The 16,794-nt window shown below is 47.9% G+C and overlaps 1 protein-coding gene across 3 annotated transcripts in view; it reads right to left on the reverse strand.

The window, feature by feature from the left end:
- Nucleotides 1–16,794, reverse strand: part of ZFP64 (ZFP64 zinc finger protein) — a 74,093-nt gene that overhangs the window by 43,902 nt on the left and 13,397 nt on the right. For 2 of the 3 annotated variants that reach the window (XM_065922198.1, XM_065922197.1), the window contains exons 3-6: nucleotides 13,195–13,356; nucleotides 11,676–11,738; nucleotides 7,472–7,723; nucleotides 18–1,407 (exon numbers count right to left, since the gene is read on the reverse strand). In XM_065922198.1, the coding sequence (XP_065778270.1) occupies nucleotides 173–1,407; nucleotides 7,472–7,723; nucleotides 11,676–11,738; nucleotides 13,195–13,356 (1,712 nt within the window). In that variant the 3' untranslated portion in view covers nucleotides 18–172. Of the gene's footprint in view, nucleotides 1–17; nucleotides 1,408–7,471; nucleotides 7,724–11,675; nucleotides 11,739–13,194; nucleotides 13,357–16,794 lie in introns of those variants that run through there. The other variant, XM_065922199.1, reaches the window with a different exon arrangement.

Consider the following 16,794-nt stretch of genomic DNA (forward strand, 5'->3'; position numbering starts at 1 on the left):
GTAAAAAAATTACAGTGAGCAGTATAAAATTGCAATTTATTATGGGGGCGAGGCGTTTTTCACAGCAGCCCTTGAAAACAGTAAGGAAACAGCAATTCTCTTACAGAATTCTCTTTCTGCCGTCCTTTTTGGGTGTCACTCCTTCCCCCCCCTTTCTCTTGTTTTATAAGCACTAGTCCGGGATGGAATCCGCGGGACAGAGCAGCGCTGGGTGGGCCCCTCCTTGGATGATGGAGTAAGTCTGCTTGGGGAGCTCTTGCTGGGACGTGGAGAATATGGGCGGCGCCGTGGTGGCCACTGCGATGCTCTGGCCTCCGTCGCTGACCACCGTCACTTCAGCGGTCCCCTCCTGGATCAGGGCGTTCAGGCCCTCGAAGTCAGTGCACGTGATGCCCGAGCTGGTGATGAAGGTCTGGTTGCCAGAGCCCTCCTGGGGGCCGCCCGGGGCCGTGGGGATGAGGGTCTGGTCGTGGGTGGTCAGCAGGACAGCCGGCTGGGGCAGCGCCGCGGCCTCGCCGGGGCAGCCCGGGGGCGCGGGGGGCGCAATCAGGTTGACCTGGCGCAGGACCTGCAGCCGGCTGCTGCCCCGCAGCTCCTCGGGGCTCGGCGCCACCAAGGCGGGCTGCACGAGGTTCACGGCGGCCGCCGCCGCCTGGACGATGGCGCTGGCCTGGGGCACCGGGTGGCCCACGATGATCTTGACCCTGCCCTCGCTGAACTGGGGCGCCGGGGTGGGCGGCAGCGGCAGGGGCCCCGCGGGTGGCTTGCCGGCGCCCGCCTGCAGCTGCAGGCCCGGCGCGCCCGCGCCCTTGCCGGCGCCGTACTCACTGTGTTGCCGCTTGTGGCTGCGGAGCGAGTCCTCGCGCATGAACGAGGCGTCGCAGCGGTCGCAGTGGAAGGTCTTCTTGGCGTCCAGCCTGGCCGCCTGGCGGCCGCCCGGCCGGCCCGCGTCCCTCCGCTCCGCCGCCTCGCTCTTAAGCGCGTCGCCGTGGAACTTCTTCACGTGCTTGGCCAGGTTGCTGGGCTGCTTGCTGTCGAAGCTGCAGTGGCCGCACTTGAAGGGCCGGTCGGGGCAGTGCACGCGGCTGTGCACGCGCAGGGCGGCCTTGCTGGAGCAGGAGTAGGGGCACTCGGGGCACTTCTCGGGGTGCTCGGCCTGGTGCAGCCGGCTGTGCTTGCGCAGCGCGGCCTTGCTGTCCCCCACGAAGTCGCAGTGCGGACACTTGAAGCTGTTGCCGCTGTGCTTGATGCGGATGTGCGACTTGAGGTTCCCCTTCATGGTGCAGCGGACGCTGCAGAACTCGCACTTGAAGGGCTTCTCCCCCGAGTGCACGCGCATGTGCCTTTTCAAGTCCGAGCTGATTTTGAACTTGGCGCTACAGAGCCAGCACTGGAAGGGGGCGTCCCCTGTCAACACAAGGTGAGGTTCGATAAGAACAGGCAGCAACAATCACAGCGGATCCCCCCGAAGCACACACCAGAAACCCGCTTAAACCGAGGCGGGCGCGTGGAGACCTTCTAACTGCAGCTCCTAGCAGCCCCTGGGAGGGAAAAAAAGAGGGGGGGTCCGGGGCGTCTTTCCTTCCCCAAACTTTCCCACTACCACCGTCATAATACCCGGAAGGAAGATGGAGACTGAAAATCAAGCTGCTTAATTGGCCCCCCGTAAAATAAGATCTGTGAACACGCTCACTGTATCCTTTAAAACAATCAGGCTAGCTCTTCCTACCATTAATGTGCTCGCTCTGCTAGGGAACGGTTCACAGTTGTATAATTTTGCATAATCCGTGGATTTTGATTGAGTTATGTGTTGTAACAGATTCAAGGGTACATTTTCAAATCAGTCAGCTCCGTGCTCACTCATCAGAATATCCTTTTTACAGTGATTGAGACGCCCGGCTTATACTTCATGTAGATGCTTATCATTAAAGATGTGTTTATTGCGTGCAACTTAATTTATCCACATCGCCAGCTGTGTTCTTTACTCTTGGAGTTACAAAATCCAGCTGCTTGATTTTTTTTTTTTTTAAGATTCATGTGCGGTGAAAGATGAACAGGAAAAGCGAAACTGCAAACATCTGAAAGGACATGGATATTCCAAGTTTATTTCCTCAGTGAATGCCAAGTCCCAATCGTCTGATAATTGAAGGAAATTGCTGAGCCCACCCATTGCAATGCTGTTTAAGCAACAGAAACAGCAGCTAAGAGTCTTCGGCGGCTTCTGGGAAGGCAGATGCCCTGCTGAGCATTCCACAAGAATGGTCTCATTTGAAGATCCCGACATTCCTATGAGCTGGGTACCGCTGTCAGTATTATTCTCAGCACTACTTATGAATGAGAAGACTGAGGCCTAGAGGGACCACATCACTTGTTCAGTCACTGGGTAGTACATGGCAGAGGTCGGATTCCAACCCAGGCTGATTCCAAAGCTGGTATTTTTAGATGCTGGGTGATTATCTGTACATATGACCAAGGCCTTCTTACTGCAAACTTAAAAGAGTGGGACTGTTCTGGCTTTTTGGTACAAGACTTATAACATCATTGTGAGATGTTCAATAAATGCAATTAACAATGGCAGGGAGCAGATTAAACAAGCTTTGAGAAAATGAAGATGCTCCAAACCAAACAACGCTTTGCATGACTAAAATGCCACTAAGGTCATTCACACAAAACTCTTGAACAAGGAATGGTAAGCTACACAGACTATGGGCCAATCCGGCCCACGGTTCGTTTCTGTAAATAAAGTTTTATTGTAACACAGTCGTGTCCATCTGATCATGTGTCGCTGATGACTGCTTTCATGCTGCAACAGCAGAGGTGAGTATCTGTGACAGACACTGTACGGTCTGCAAAGCCTACAGTGTTAACTATCTGGCTCTTTATGGAAAAAGTTTGCTGGGCCTCCCTGAGATGCTGGCTCGATCCCTGGTCTGGGAGCTCGCACACGCCTTGGAACAACTAGGCCTGTGAGCTGCGACTGCTCAGCCCGCACGCTGCGATGCTGAGCCCTTGCGCCCCAGAGCCCGTTCCCCACACTGGAACCTCCCCCACCATGGAGCCAGTGCACCCCGACCGAGGGGCGGCCCCCACTGACTGCACCGAGGGAAGGCCACGTGCAGCAACAGAGACCCAGCGCAGCCACGAATAGACGGAGAAAACTATTCAAACAGAGAAAGCCTGCTGACTTCTGCCTGAGAACGCTGCTCGTAACCTTTTCTATGCCGTGGGGCCCCCCTCTGGCAGTGAAGTCCGTGGATCCTTTCTCAGGAGAATGTTTAAATGCACAAGTAAACTAAAATAAAAATCAGTGGGAAGACAAGAGAAACTGATCGTACCCGGAGTTATTAAAAATTGAAGGAAAAAATCTTGTGATTTGGCAATGTGTGTGCTTCATTAGTGCATGAAGTGACGAGCTCCAGTGGCGGGTCTAGTGACTAAAATAATTTCTAAATAGAGAAGAAAGTAAACTATATTTTGATCTATCAAAAACACTCGCTATAAAAAGATCTGTGACTTCTATGGATGACAAGGTTTCACACATACCGTAATCAGATCGGATGCCCATTTTCATAACTGAAGGACATACCACATTCCAGTAAGATCAGTGAGAATGAAGATGTCATTTTTCCCCTCATCCAAGTTCATGGACCTCCTAAAGCCTACCCATGGATCTCTTGGTGGAGGTGTCTGTGAATTCAGAGGAAGAACTGCTGCTCCAGAATGTTCTACTAGGTATTCCAATTACATCACTGCCCAAATTAGTGACCATCTGTTTGCCTTTTTTTTAAAAAGCAACCAGCAAAGGTCAAACCTGGAAAAACCAGGTAACCAAATCTCACAGCTGAGTTGCAGAGCTTAACAACACTTTTTGACATGAAAGCAGAGGGTTTAAATCTCTTCATCATCATCATCTTTTTCCTTTTTAAAAAATTTTTTATATTTTCTTCTTTTTCCTTTTAAAGTGAAAGTGAAAGTTGCTCAGTCATGTCCAACTCTTTGCAACCCCGTGGACTAAAGCCTGCCAGGATCCTCTGTTCATGGAATTCTCCAGGCAAGAATACTGGAGTGAGTAGCTATACCCTCCTCCAGGGGATCTTCCTGACCCAGGGATATAATCTGGTCTCCCGCATTGCAGGCGGATTCTTGACAATCTGAGCCACCAGGGACGCCCAAGAATACTGGTGTGGGTAGCCTATCCCTTCTGCAGGGGATCTTCCTGACCTAGGAATTGAATCGGGGTCTCCTGAATTACAGGCGGATTCTTTACGAGCTGAGCTACCAGGGAAGTCCTTTTCCTTTTAATCATAAATTAATTTCTTAAACGAGACAGAAATGTTAGTGCCAGTCCCATAGGACCAGAAATTCTCCAAAGCTAATGACCACGTTCGTTCCTGCCCACTGCCTGGTCCCCACACTACCTGGTACCTGGTGGGACTCAATGAATGTTGCTCAATGAATAAGCAACTGCCATATTTACGCCGACAGGGCTTTCTTGAGTTTAGGTTGCTACTAAGACAAGGTAGTTGATCAAAGAGATAAAAAGGCAAAAACAAACTCCTCTTAATGTTACAATTTATAAAAATTTACCAGTGCCACAGATTTATAAAAGGGATGAATGCTCCATGGAGACACTGCATAGATGGCATACATTTAAATTTTTAGAAAATATACCTTTTCTAGACCAACTTAAATATGCTACTATAAATGGTAAGTTTTCCCTCCTAAGGTGATTCTGACCCACTTCGCTAAATGCACACTTCAGTGCCCCTAACTCAGGTGGGAGAGACTTCTGAAGAAAATCAAATGGACACCAGTCATGCCAACGTCTTAACTTGCTGTAGTATCTTAATGTCCCCAGATGTCCCCACCTCATAGCCCTCTCTGCAGCCATGGCCTCTTCCAGGTTTGTGATTATGCAGGCTCTCCCGGCAGAGGCAGGGTGACCTTCCATGACCCCCCCAAATAGCCTCAATCATGTCATTGGGTTTGGCGGATGGTATGTTAACTAGACTTGATACGAGTAATGCCTTGAATCAGGGTCTGTGAATTAGGGTTTGCCCACGTGTACCTCTGTCATCCATTGCCACGAGAAGGTCAATCCTGTCCTTGCCCGCTGGTCCCAGAAGGAAGGTGACAGAGGCGGAGCAGAGCTGGACTGCTGCAGCCAAGGCCACTGGACACCCAGCCACAGCCGGCAGACTCTCAGATTTGTAAGTGAGCCCAGTGAAGATCAGCAGAGTTGACCAGGTGACACTCAGCTGATCCCCAGACGCGAGCAGAGAAGGCGTGTTACATCCACTGAGGTTTTCTGGGGTCTTTTGTTACACAGCATCACTGTGGCATTAGATAACTGACACACACGCTAGCATCCAGAAACTAGTGCTGCCGTAACAGAAGACTAAAGTATGTCGCGCTGACTGGGACTGGGTGGCAGGGAGAAGCAGGAAATAGTGGCAATGGCCAGTATTTAATTAATGGCCGGCATTTACAGTTTGGTAAAGCTGTCGCCTGTTCTAACTCAGAAGACAGAAAGTGCACCCACTGAAGTTTGGATTTGAGCAAAGAGATTAGTTCTAAGTAGAACAGTGAAAGTGTTTTACAAGCTGCAACTGATAAGGTCCCACAAGAAAGAGACAAACTCAAAGAATAGGCCATTTCAAAATGGAATTTAGAGACAATATAGAAAATCAAAGAAGTGCTGGGCTGGATGAAGCTTCTCATCTCCAACCAGCAAAAGATTTTCAAAGTAAGACAAAAGCCTGGGGACAAAGATCATATCCAGGGAACTGATCTCAGAGGGAAGAACAAATGAGGAAAGAGGGGTATAAGCATAAGATTCCTTGTTAAAATCTCCAAAAGAATAAAGTTGGTGCCAGCTAAGTCCTCTCAGCTGGACAAGGATTCCTAAAAGCCTCACTGGTTTCAACCTCCAGAAGGTTACATGCCAAAAGTGTCTATAATTAGGTTTAGAAGAAAGGCAAGTCTCCAAGAGGCGTATGGGTGTGGCTTCTGACACGGATACGCAGGAAATGCACGATGTTTTAAAGGTAGCTCACCAGTCTACAGTAAAATAAAATCCAAAAAGATCCCAAGTTTCTGTAGGAAGGAAGCAGGTGGAGAAAGTTTCTCAAAAGCACATTTCCACTCCTTTTCAGAAGTGGTGAAGGAAGGTGAGGAAAGGATGCTGCAGGGGACAGAGGCGAAAACCAGGCAGCTGGGTCAACGCTTATTCAAGAAACATTCCCTGTCCTCAGAGTTGGGGGACCTGGAAGCATCTTTCCAGAGAGAGTTCAGAAATCTGTGGGCAGTGACGGCCAAGTGCCTCCTGTCCTGCCCCTTTGGAATGGCAGGTACGTATTCCGACCGCGTTTCACTGCTGTGTGTTGGGAATGTGGGGACAGACAACTTGCCTTTTTATTTCAAATTCAAAAGGCTCTAGGTCAAGAGAGGCCATATCTGTACATGATGGAGATTATAGGATCCTGGTCTTTAAACCTGATTCTATGATTAGATGTGATTTGTGGGGGCCTGGGGAGAGCAAGAATGCACATGCGTGTCAGAGGGAAGTGGATGAGGGTGGAGTGAACCCTGGTTGGTTCATGGCCTCCACCATGTAACCTTTGATGACCCTCCACTGTGGGTGAGCTCAGCCCCACCCCTTGATACCAGGTCCAATCAGGTAACTGACTTTAGCCAATGGGATGCAAGCAGAGGCTTGAAATGAGCTTACACATTGGGGCATGCTTGTTTTGTCTGCCATCCTCATGGAAGGACAAGCGTGGAGTAGCCCACTGGTCCCAGAAGGAGGCCATGAGGTATGTGGACACATTCAGACTGCCCCAGCCAAAGCCGGGGGACAGCTAGCAAATGCCCAGCCAAGGTCAGTGGACACCTGCCCTTTCCCACACGCATAATCAAGCCCTGCAAAGATCAATGGAACGTCTAGCCAACCCCCTGCTGACCTGAAGTATGTGGGCAGTAAATGCTTTTACTAATATAATATGCCACTCAGATTTTGTGGTGGTTGTTACGCAGCATCAATAAGTCGAAAGCTAACAAACACACACTTGCGGAAAGGAAAGCACACATAATTTGTTAAGTTACCTACTCTGCTGAGTTTTTCCATCAAGCTGTCCCATGTTGAACTGATGAGTATTCTTTAAAAAAATCACTGAAATGTCTAAGCATGTGTTATGCAGGCGTTTAGTAAAAATGCATTTAGAGCAGCTTCTTGATGAAATACTAGTGAGTGAGTTACAGAGCTACATAAAGATAGGCATAAAGCTGCAACTTTACTGTTCTCGCCTGTTGTACAGAGAAAGACGCTTCTGAGCAGATGCAGAGCAAGACGGCCCACTGGGGGATGAACTGGCGTGCGCAGTTCCCTTCCCGGGGCTGGGACTCAGCGCCCGAAGGTGCCGGCGATCGAGGCGCCAGGCCTGGCGCGGGCAGGGCCGCACGGAGGACTTACCGGTGTGCGAGCGCAGGTGCACGGTGAGCTGGCTGGAGTTGCGGCTGGCGTAGGGGCAGAGCTGGCACTTGAAGGGCCGCTCGTCCGAGTGGATGCGCAGGTGCTTGTTGAGGCTGCTGCTGTCGGCGGCCGCGTAGTCGCAGCTCTTGCACTTGTAGGGCTTCACGCCCGTGTGGCAGCGCATGTGGGTCTTCAGCTTGTCCTTCCGGCTGAAGCACTTGCCGCAGACTTCACACTTGTGGGGCTTGTCGCCTTCAAACAAGCACATGCGGCGCAGGGAACAAGGTGAAAAAGGAAAAAGGCTTACTTCCCGCTGCCTTTAGAGAAGGGGGAGGCAGGTCCCCCGAGAATATTTGGAAACTCCCCCAGACCTGCTGGATGGGTTTCAGTCATCAGCAGACAGAGAGTGGGGGCAGCTGGACAGCCCAGGGAGCTGGCTTGGGGCTCTGCGATGCCCCGAAGGGTGGGGTGGTGGGGAGGGGATATATATTCACATGTATATTACATACATGTAACATATGTATATTACATATATATACTTAAATATATATACACACATAGCTGAGTCACTTCGTTGGACGGCAGAAACTAGAACAGCATTATAAAGCAATTAGACTCCAGTTAAAATATAAAACTAGATGGGGCTGCCCTGGCGGTCCAGCGGCTGACTCTGCACTCCCAGTGCAAGGGGCCAGGGTTCAATCTTCGGTGAGGGAACTAGAGCCCACATGCTGCAGCTAAGACCAGCGCAGTCAAACAGAGAAATAATAAAGACAACTAGATGGATAACTGGCAAAGAGCCAACATCTTGGGAGAGGGGGAATGGCTTCTTCTATTTTGTTTATTCGTATTTTCTAATTTTTCTGACAGCGAATATGAGTTCCTTATTGATTAAAGATAGAAAGCAACTCAAATATTTAAAGTGCAGCTAAGTAAAAATGAGGAACATTGTCTTTTATACCCGTTTGTGTTTCTTCTTTTTCATAACAGACACAGCCTAAAACTCAGGGTCTCTGAGCTGATGGCTCACCAGCCTAAGAATGCATTTCTCAGCCTCACTTGCAGCCAGGGGTGATTCTGCGATAAAGTCATCAATCAAATGGCAAAGAAGGGGAACGTGCTCCTTTCCTAAAAGGAAATTGCTTGACTTTTACTTTCTCTCTTTGCACCTGTCTGGCCAGCTGTTCCCAAGACATGGAGGTGGACGCACACGTGAGGACAACACGGCTGCAGAGGGTGGATGTGTACCTAACGCACGGTAACACTAGAGGGAGCGTCAGTCCCCAGACGACCTCCCAGAACACAGCTGCCTCTCTGCCTAGACCGCCTGCTTACCTCTGGACAGTCATGTGAGACGGACATAAGCCCTGCCGTGTGTGAGCTGGCATTTGAGCTTCTCTGTTACAGCAGCTTAATCTGTGTTCACAGACACACCTGTCATCTTGCCACCCGTGAAAGTGAAGTGAAAGTCGCTCAGCTGTGTCCGACTCTTTGCAACCTCATGGACTGTACAGTCCATGGAGTTCTCCAGGCCAGAATAATGGAGTGGGTAGCCGTCCCCTTCTCCAGGGGATCTTCCCAACCCAGGGATCAAACCCAGGTCTCCCACATTGCAGATGGATTCTTTACCAGCTGAGCCACAAGGGAAGCCCAAGAATACTGGAGTGGTAGCCTATACCTTCTCCAGTGGATCTTCCCAACCCAGGAATTGAACTGGGGTTTCCTGCATGGCAGGTGGATTCTTTACGAACTGAGCTATCAGGGAAGCCCTGCCACCCCTGAACACCTGCCAATTTTTGATGTATACTTTTATGATGACTTTTGTATGTGTGTGTGTACATTCTGGGGTACAAAAGCCTTCCTGGCCAATATCAATTTAAACGCTTATTTTTGAATGGTACTGTATCTCTCAGTGATTTTACTTAACCCTCTCAACTTGGACCAGAATCCAGTATGGCCTTGCCTTCTTAGCCAAATGCAACACTGTCTCCCTATTATTGACTACTTTCTTATACTTGAAATAATTTCAAACATGTTCATATCATTAAATTTCTAGAACATAATTGTTAGGGGTGAAGTATTTCACTGTATGGATATACTGTAAATTAACGAACCAATTTCTTACTTGGCCATTGAAAGAATGAGGTAGATACATACACATATGGATGTGGAAAGACCTCCAGCATTAAGTGAGAAACAGCAAGCTGCAGTGACAGTGCATACAATATTAATTTTATAAGAAATGGAAAAAGTACATTTTGTGTCTGTTTAAGCCCAGTATGGGCTTCCATGGTGGCTCAGATGGTCAAGAATCTGCCTGCAATGTGGGAGACCTGGGTTCGATCCCTGGGTTGGGAAGATTCCCTGGAGGAGGGCATGGCAACCCATTCCAGTGTTCTTGCCCAGAGAATCCCATGGATAGAGGAGGCTGGGGGGCTGCAGTCCATGTGGTCGCAAAGAGTCGGACACGCCTGAGCGACAAGCACAGCAAGCCTGGTGTCGGCCAAAATTTAAGGATGAGACGCGCTGGACTCTAAAGACTGATGACTTCTGGGCAGGTATCAGATATGAAGGAGATAGGCAGTGAGTCAGGATTTTCACTTTTTACATGCCAAACACATACTTTGACCAAATCCTAAATAGCTAAGTGCTAAAGTCAATTGTCAGTCAAGGATCATCACTATCTTCATAGAATAAACATCTGGGATTTAAGAATACATCTATGGAAGTGTATTAAAGATTACAATTTTATTATTAAAAATGTTCATAGTCAGAAAATCCAGCAACCATCACTTCTCAGTGCTGTCAGCTGCTACATAGCGTCCGTGGGTGCCAGCCCGTGTACCAGTGCTGGACAGTGGGGGAGCTGGGCGGGTGGCTCCTGGCCAGTGCTGCTGGCAGAGTCCAGCTCCTGCTGGTCCTGGCCACACCCCCTTCTAAGGCAAGGGCACGCCGTCAGCTCTCCAACTTGAGGATGTTAATGGAGGCGCTGCAGTTACCTCTGTTGCAGAAACCACCTTACAAATCAAAGCCTGGTTAACTGGGAGGAGAGGAAGCTCCCTGAGGGTCTGCAGCAGTGAACTTCAGGTCACTGTCCTCACTGATACTTTTATAATATTTCCCTAAGTTTCATGAATCATGATAGCACTTTACACTTGCAATGATGAATATGCTCTATGTGACTGATGGACCTTCAACAGAGGAAACCCACCAGGAGAGATTTATTGCTTGGTACATTGAGAATGCTTACCAATACCTGGAACGTAATAATTTCAGAGTCTGATAACTCGATGAAATGCAAATGACAAGATGCTGTGAGGCTGATTAGACCTGATGGTGACCCCAGTGCAACAAAGCAATCACTGGCCCTGGCCAAGGAATATCTGAGATAACTGCTGGATATTTTGTCTTCTTTATTTTATCTTATAGATACTTATCTGAGGCTATGTAGCAGATTTTGGGCAATTAGTGATGCCCATGACAAATTTCAGTGTCCCTCCCCTTATATACATGGATACTCATTGAATTTATACATGACTATATCATTTGACTTATAAGCATCTAATAATTTGTTAAAAATAGCCTAAAAGTAATTCTTTCTCCATGTGTAAAGTCTGGGAGACACAAAAATGATACATTAAAGAAAATTAAATCACAAGAAATCATGGTTTTTTTCCCCATGCATCAATCTTTTTTTCTTCTTTGAAAATAGTTTTTTGGGAAAAAAAAAAAAAGAAAATAGTTTTTGTTAAATTTCCCCTTGGAAACTGCAAAAGTAACACACTCAGGTATCCATCCAATGATGCAGTGTAAAGATACCTAAGTGAAAAGTTACTATTCTTCCCCTTCTTGCTCTGTTTACCGGTCATTACACACACACCACACACACACACGCTTACAGGATATTCTCCTCCAGATGAGAAGAGCAGGTGCATTTAAATTGTAATTAATTCTGGCAGATCAATTTTCAAAATGCCCACACCAGTTCACATTTCCACTCCTAAGTTTGCTCATATCGATTCTAGCACTGAGTTTTCTTGCTCTAAACATTTTCTGACAAAATCATGTGTAGAAACAGCATCTTGTTTTTATTTCATTTGTGTTTGTATTCCCGTGATGACCAATGAGGTCTGTGTCATATCACGTGTTTGACCTGTCTGGACCCTCACCTCCCAGCAGAGGGGGGATGTGTGTGACCACTTACCAGTATGGATTTTTAAATGACGTTCCATGTCCTTCATACCATAGGCAGTCTTGAACTGGCAACCTTAAAAAGGCAAGGAAAGATCAATGCCAGAGGGAAACAGTCACTTTAGAATGGAGAAACAGCGAAGCAACTTCCCTAACCAACGGATGAACATTAATACCATGGTAACAGGACCAGCAGGTATCAGGGTGAATCCTGATAGCAGGTATCAAGAAGCACAGAACATCACTTCTGTGCATCCTACTGAAACTGCTGCACCGAAATCTAATCGGACAAACCCAAAGTGATGAACGTTTTATGCAATAACTGGCCGGTTACTTTGCAAAAATATCAAGTTCATGAAAGACAAAAGCTTAGCATTAAAGGAAACCAAAGACACATGAGAACTATATGCCATGTGTGATCTCAAATTGGATCCTGGACCAAGGGGAAAATTTTTTCTTTTGATACAGAGGATGTTAATGAGACTGTTGGCATAATCTTAATAAAGTCAGCAGTTTGATAACAGCATTTATCAATGTTAATTTCCTGATTTTGATGATTATACTGTGGATTTATAAAAGAATTTCCTTGTTTCTAGGAAGTATATATTGAGGTACTTAGAGGTAAAAGTCATGTCTACAACTTTGGGGGAAATATATATATATTTAGAAAAAAACAGGGGCTTCCCTTGTAACTCAGTTGGTAAAGAATTTGCCTGCAATGCAGGAGACCTGGGTTCGATTCCTCGGTTGGGAAGATCCCCTGGAGGAGGAAATGGCAACCCAGTCCAGTATTTTTGCCTGGAGAATTCCATGGACAGAGGAGCCTGGCAGGTTGTGATCCATGGGGTCGCAAAGAGCTGGACACGACTGAGCGACTAAACCACCAACCACCAGAAAAAAAACAAAGCAAATGTAATATGTTAATATTTGGGAAACCCATATGAAAGGTAAAGGCTGAAGGGAAAAGAAGGGGCCGGCAGAGGATGAGATGGTTAGCTAGCTTCACCGACTGCAATGGACATGAATTTGAACAAACTCAAGGAGACAGTGAAGGATAGGGAAGCCCGGCATGCTGCAGTCCATGGGGTGGAAAAGAGTCAGATACGACTTAGCGACTGAACAATAACAAAAGGGTGCTCAGAAACTTTTTGTACTATTTTTGCAACTTTTGCCTAAGTCTGAAATTATTTCCAAATAAATTTTTTTGTTTTCCTTTTTTTAAAGTAAGTAAGGGACAGTTTTTCTGGATATCTTTCTAGGCTGTGGCACCAAGAAAAATTCACAGTAATCTGAAATTCTCACTAGTCTCATTCAAAGATTTTTGGCTGTTAAAGTCTTAGAGCCCAAGTGCACGGTGACCAGAGACAGTGAGAGGTGGGTTATGTGTAACGACGAAAACTCTGTGGGGTTGATTTCTAAGCCAGGCAGTTTGGAGCACACCTTTGCCCAGTTGTCGGGAATTCAGGAGTTCGAGCCCTGGACCCGCTGGACGTCACATTCTCTACCCAAGCAGGACTGAATGTCGCCTTTACCTGGATAGCAGCAGTTAAGCCTCTTCTGAGCAGGTGGGGCGGTGGGCTTTTTGGCACGCGGCTTGGCAGGGACAGAGATGACAGTGGCTGTCTGGTTCTCGTTGCTTTCCGTGGGCAGATATGTTTGATAGCCATGTTCAAACACGAATTCTGGAGCTGAAACTAAAAGATAGGATGATTATTAATTTTCATAATATGAATACCCAGTAGCTTCTCCCTTTGCCTACTTTCCTTTGTGAGAATAAATATGTCAGATTGTTTTCCCATTGTTTCTTGCTGCTTAGGAGTGATCACGTGACCCTGTTCTAGCCAATGAGACCCTAGAGAACATCCGCTGGGGGTGTTTCTGGAAAAGATGTTCTCCCTGATTTAAAAAAAAGGTGGGGGCAGAAAGAGAGGTCGTCGAGGAAAACTCATTCTTGCTGCCCTGGTTGCCCTACTAATTTGTCTTTGGACACGTCTGATGAGGATGTGATGTCTGGATCTGAGGCAGCCACTTTGTAACCATAAAGCGAGATGTTGAGCCAGAGCCCTGAAACCCATTCAAATCTACACTCATTAAATAAACAAGAAATGTCCTATCATTTATACCAGGTAGGTTTTCTGTTAACTTCACCCAAATGCATTAGGTACTGTACTTTCATAAGCTTTATCATAAAATCCTTACAAAAACCAGAAAGGAACTGACTGAAGGAATTCTGGGCAAACTACGAATACTCTCTAAACACAGATACTCTTCAAGCACTCCTAAAACCAACCAACCCACCAAACAACCTTATATTCTCACTGAAGTTTTGGGGAAAAAAGAATAAAAAGAAGACCAAACATCATTATCATCTTTAACTTTTGTCATTATAACAGGTAAAACAAGCAGTCCCAAATGTCTTTTCTTAAAATTGTTTTCACTGCTTTGTTAACTAAGTTTATAGTTTGTAGTTTGGGAATATGTATTTTCTCTCTTCCTGTAGTGTCTGTAATCGTCACACGGAGATCTGGCTGCAGACAGGAGTAAATACGGCCTCTGGGGCTTCTTCCGGTGAACCTGTCTGGCTGAGAGGCCCTCCTGATGATTTTGAGAGCCCACGTCACGTTCTGCTTCCCAAACTTCAGTCACGGAGGCACCACCTCTGACACTTCTCCACTGTATTTACAAAGTACACTTCTTTAAATCAACACGGGCCTGACATCACTCCTTATTCAGCTTTGCCTGAAGCAGTAATACTCATGCCAAAGGTCTGAGGTGCCAGTTATATTTTCCCTTAAACATCCTCTCTCTTTGAAGATAAGACGCTATAGACCGTAAGATGTCACATTATTTTATATACAATAAATTTTTAAAAGCTGTCAATTCAACACATGATAATGCATCGCTTTCATATTCCTTTTAGGTATTTTACATACATTGATATTCCTTAGACATTTTATATGTGTTGAATGAGTTCTGTGAGACTTCACTGAACATTTGAGAGGAAATCCACGTTCCTGGCATGTACCTCTTGGGCACCTTGAGCAGTGACAACTTCATCCCAGCGTATGTCAAAGAACAACCAGGTAGACCAGCATTTGGCGTTTGAGCAAACTCATAGTTTCCATTCTTTTCAGTTGAAACATGTAGCGGGGAGTTCAGCGGCTTCTGTTTAAAGCTGGCAAAAGATTCTGACAAACTGGAGTTCCATCTTCTGGCCAAGTCTCTGATGACCTGACCACCCACACCCGCCTCTTGCTGAGATGCTTTATCTGTGGGATTTAGCTACTGGTTCTCCAAGTGTGGCCCCCAGCCAGCAGTGCTGGGTCCCCAGGCAGCAGCACTGGACTTACCTAGGAATCTGCTACAGAGGCAAATTCTTGGGCCCCACCCCAGCCTACTGAACCAGAAACTCTAGGGTGGGCCCAGCAATCTGGTCTAACAAGTGGCCCATGTGATTCTGATAAACACAAGTCTGAGAACTAATGCTGTAGACCATACTTTTCCATGCAGCTCGGCAGTAAACCCTAACCCCACTTTGTCTAACTGAGGGAATCCATCTCTCTCAGTTGTTGCTTTGCAAAAACCAATGGTTGTTTCTCCAGCAATAAGATTTGCTTCATCAATATCAAGCTGACCCCCTACTACTATTCCTAGGTATTTCTGGGCACAGTTACTTTTCATCTTCAATCTGAATCATCCTGCAGTATCTCAGGAGACATTTCAAACAAAAATTAAACCGAACACACATAGCTCCAAAAAAAAAAAAAATGCACACATCTCCGCCAAAGTGAGTAAAGCAGTGATTCCTGATAATAATCCAGGTCATTCACAAACGTGCAGAGACAATTCCTTGCTGACTGCCTCCGGGCCGGCAGCCATCTCGCTGATTCCCCACTGCAGCCCCGCTTCAGGTGTTATCACGTGTCTCTGAGCTGACGTGAGTCCAGGCTCAGCCACTTCCTGCGGGGGGCACTTCAGGCCAGCTGAGGATCTCCTTTGAGCCTCAGTTTCCTCGCCCGTCAGTGGGGATAATCACTGTGCCGGCTTCACAAGGATATCAGGAAGCTACATGAGAGCATCAGTAGTGCAGGATATGGCCTCAGCTGGGTCTTAATAAACACTAATCCCCACAGCTGAACAGAACTGGGCACCAGACTGAGCGGGAATGATCAAGGCTTAGGGGGAGCAACCACTTGTCTGGGATCGAGGGGCTCCCCGGTCACAGGACCCGAGATGAAACTAGGACGGCTGGTCATGCCACCCCGACGTCCCAGCTCGTGGGACAGAAAGAAGCCGGGGCGCAGGGGCGGGGGGTGGGGGGTTGTGAGGGTGGCCAGGCACTCCCTACAGTCCGGCTGAGGAGTCTGTACCCCTCCGGGAGCTGAGTCCTGGGTTCGGGAGGGTCCTGAGCCTGGGATTCCCACCCTACCTGGAGACGCCGGCCTGTCTGCTGACCGCCCCCTGCCCCGCCCCCACAAGCCTCAGCATCTCTTCTATGGTGAGGGCCAGCCAAGGGGAACCGTGAGAGTATTTGGGTGGCAGGTTTGCAAGTATTTCCTCCCACCCCGGAGGCTGCCTTTACATTCCGCTGGCTGCTTCCTTGGGCGCACAGAACCTTGGGGCAGGCCTGCTGGTCTAGAGTATTCTGGGCGGCAGCTCCTTTTCAGAAGTCTGGTTTGCCAGCATTTCCTCCCGCCCCGGGGGCTGCCTTCACATCCCACTGGCTGCTTCCTTGGGCGCACAGAACCTCGGGGCAGTCCTGCTGGTCTACTTCATCCCGCTGGCTGCTTCCTTGGGTGCACAGAACCTCGGGGCAGTCCTGCTGGTCTACTTCATCCCGCTGGCTGCTTCCTTGGGCGCATTAGAACCTCAGGGCAGTCCTGCTGGTCTACTTCATTCCGCTGGCTGCTTCCTTGGGCGCACAGAACCTCGGGGCAGTCCTGCTGGTCTACTTCATCCCGCTGGCTGTTTCCTTGGGTGCACAGAACCTCAGGGCAGTCCTGCTGGTCTACTTCATCCCGCTGGCTGCTTCCTTGGGCGCATAGAACCTCGGGGCAGTCCTGCTGGTCTACTTCATCCCGCTGGCTGTTTCCTTGGGTGCACAGAACCTCGGGGCAGCCCTGCGGGTCTAC

Source organism: Muntiacus reevesi, chromosome 2, assembly GCF_963930625.1.
Source record: "Muntiacus reevesi chromosome 2, mMunRee1.1, whole genome shotgun sequence".
Classification (NCBI taxonomy): domain Eukaryota; kingdom Metazoa; phylum Chordata; class Mammalia; order Artiodactyla; family Cervidae; genus Muntiacus; species Muntiacus reevesi.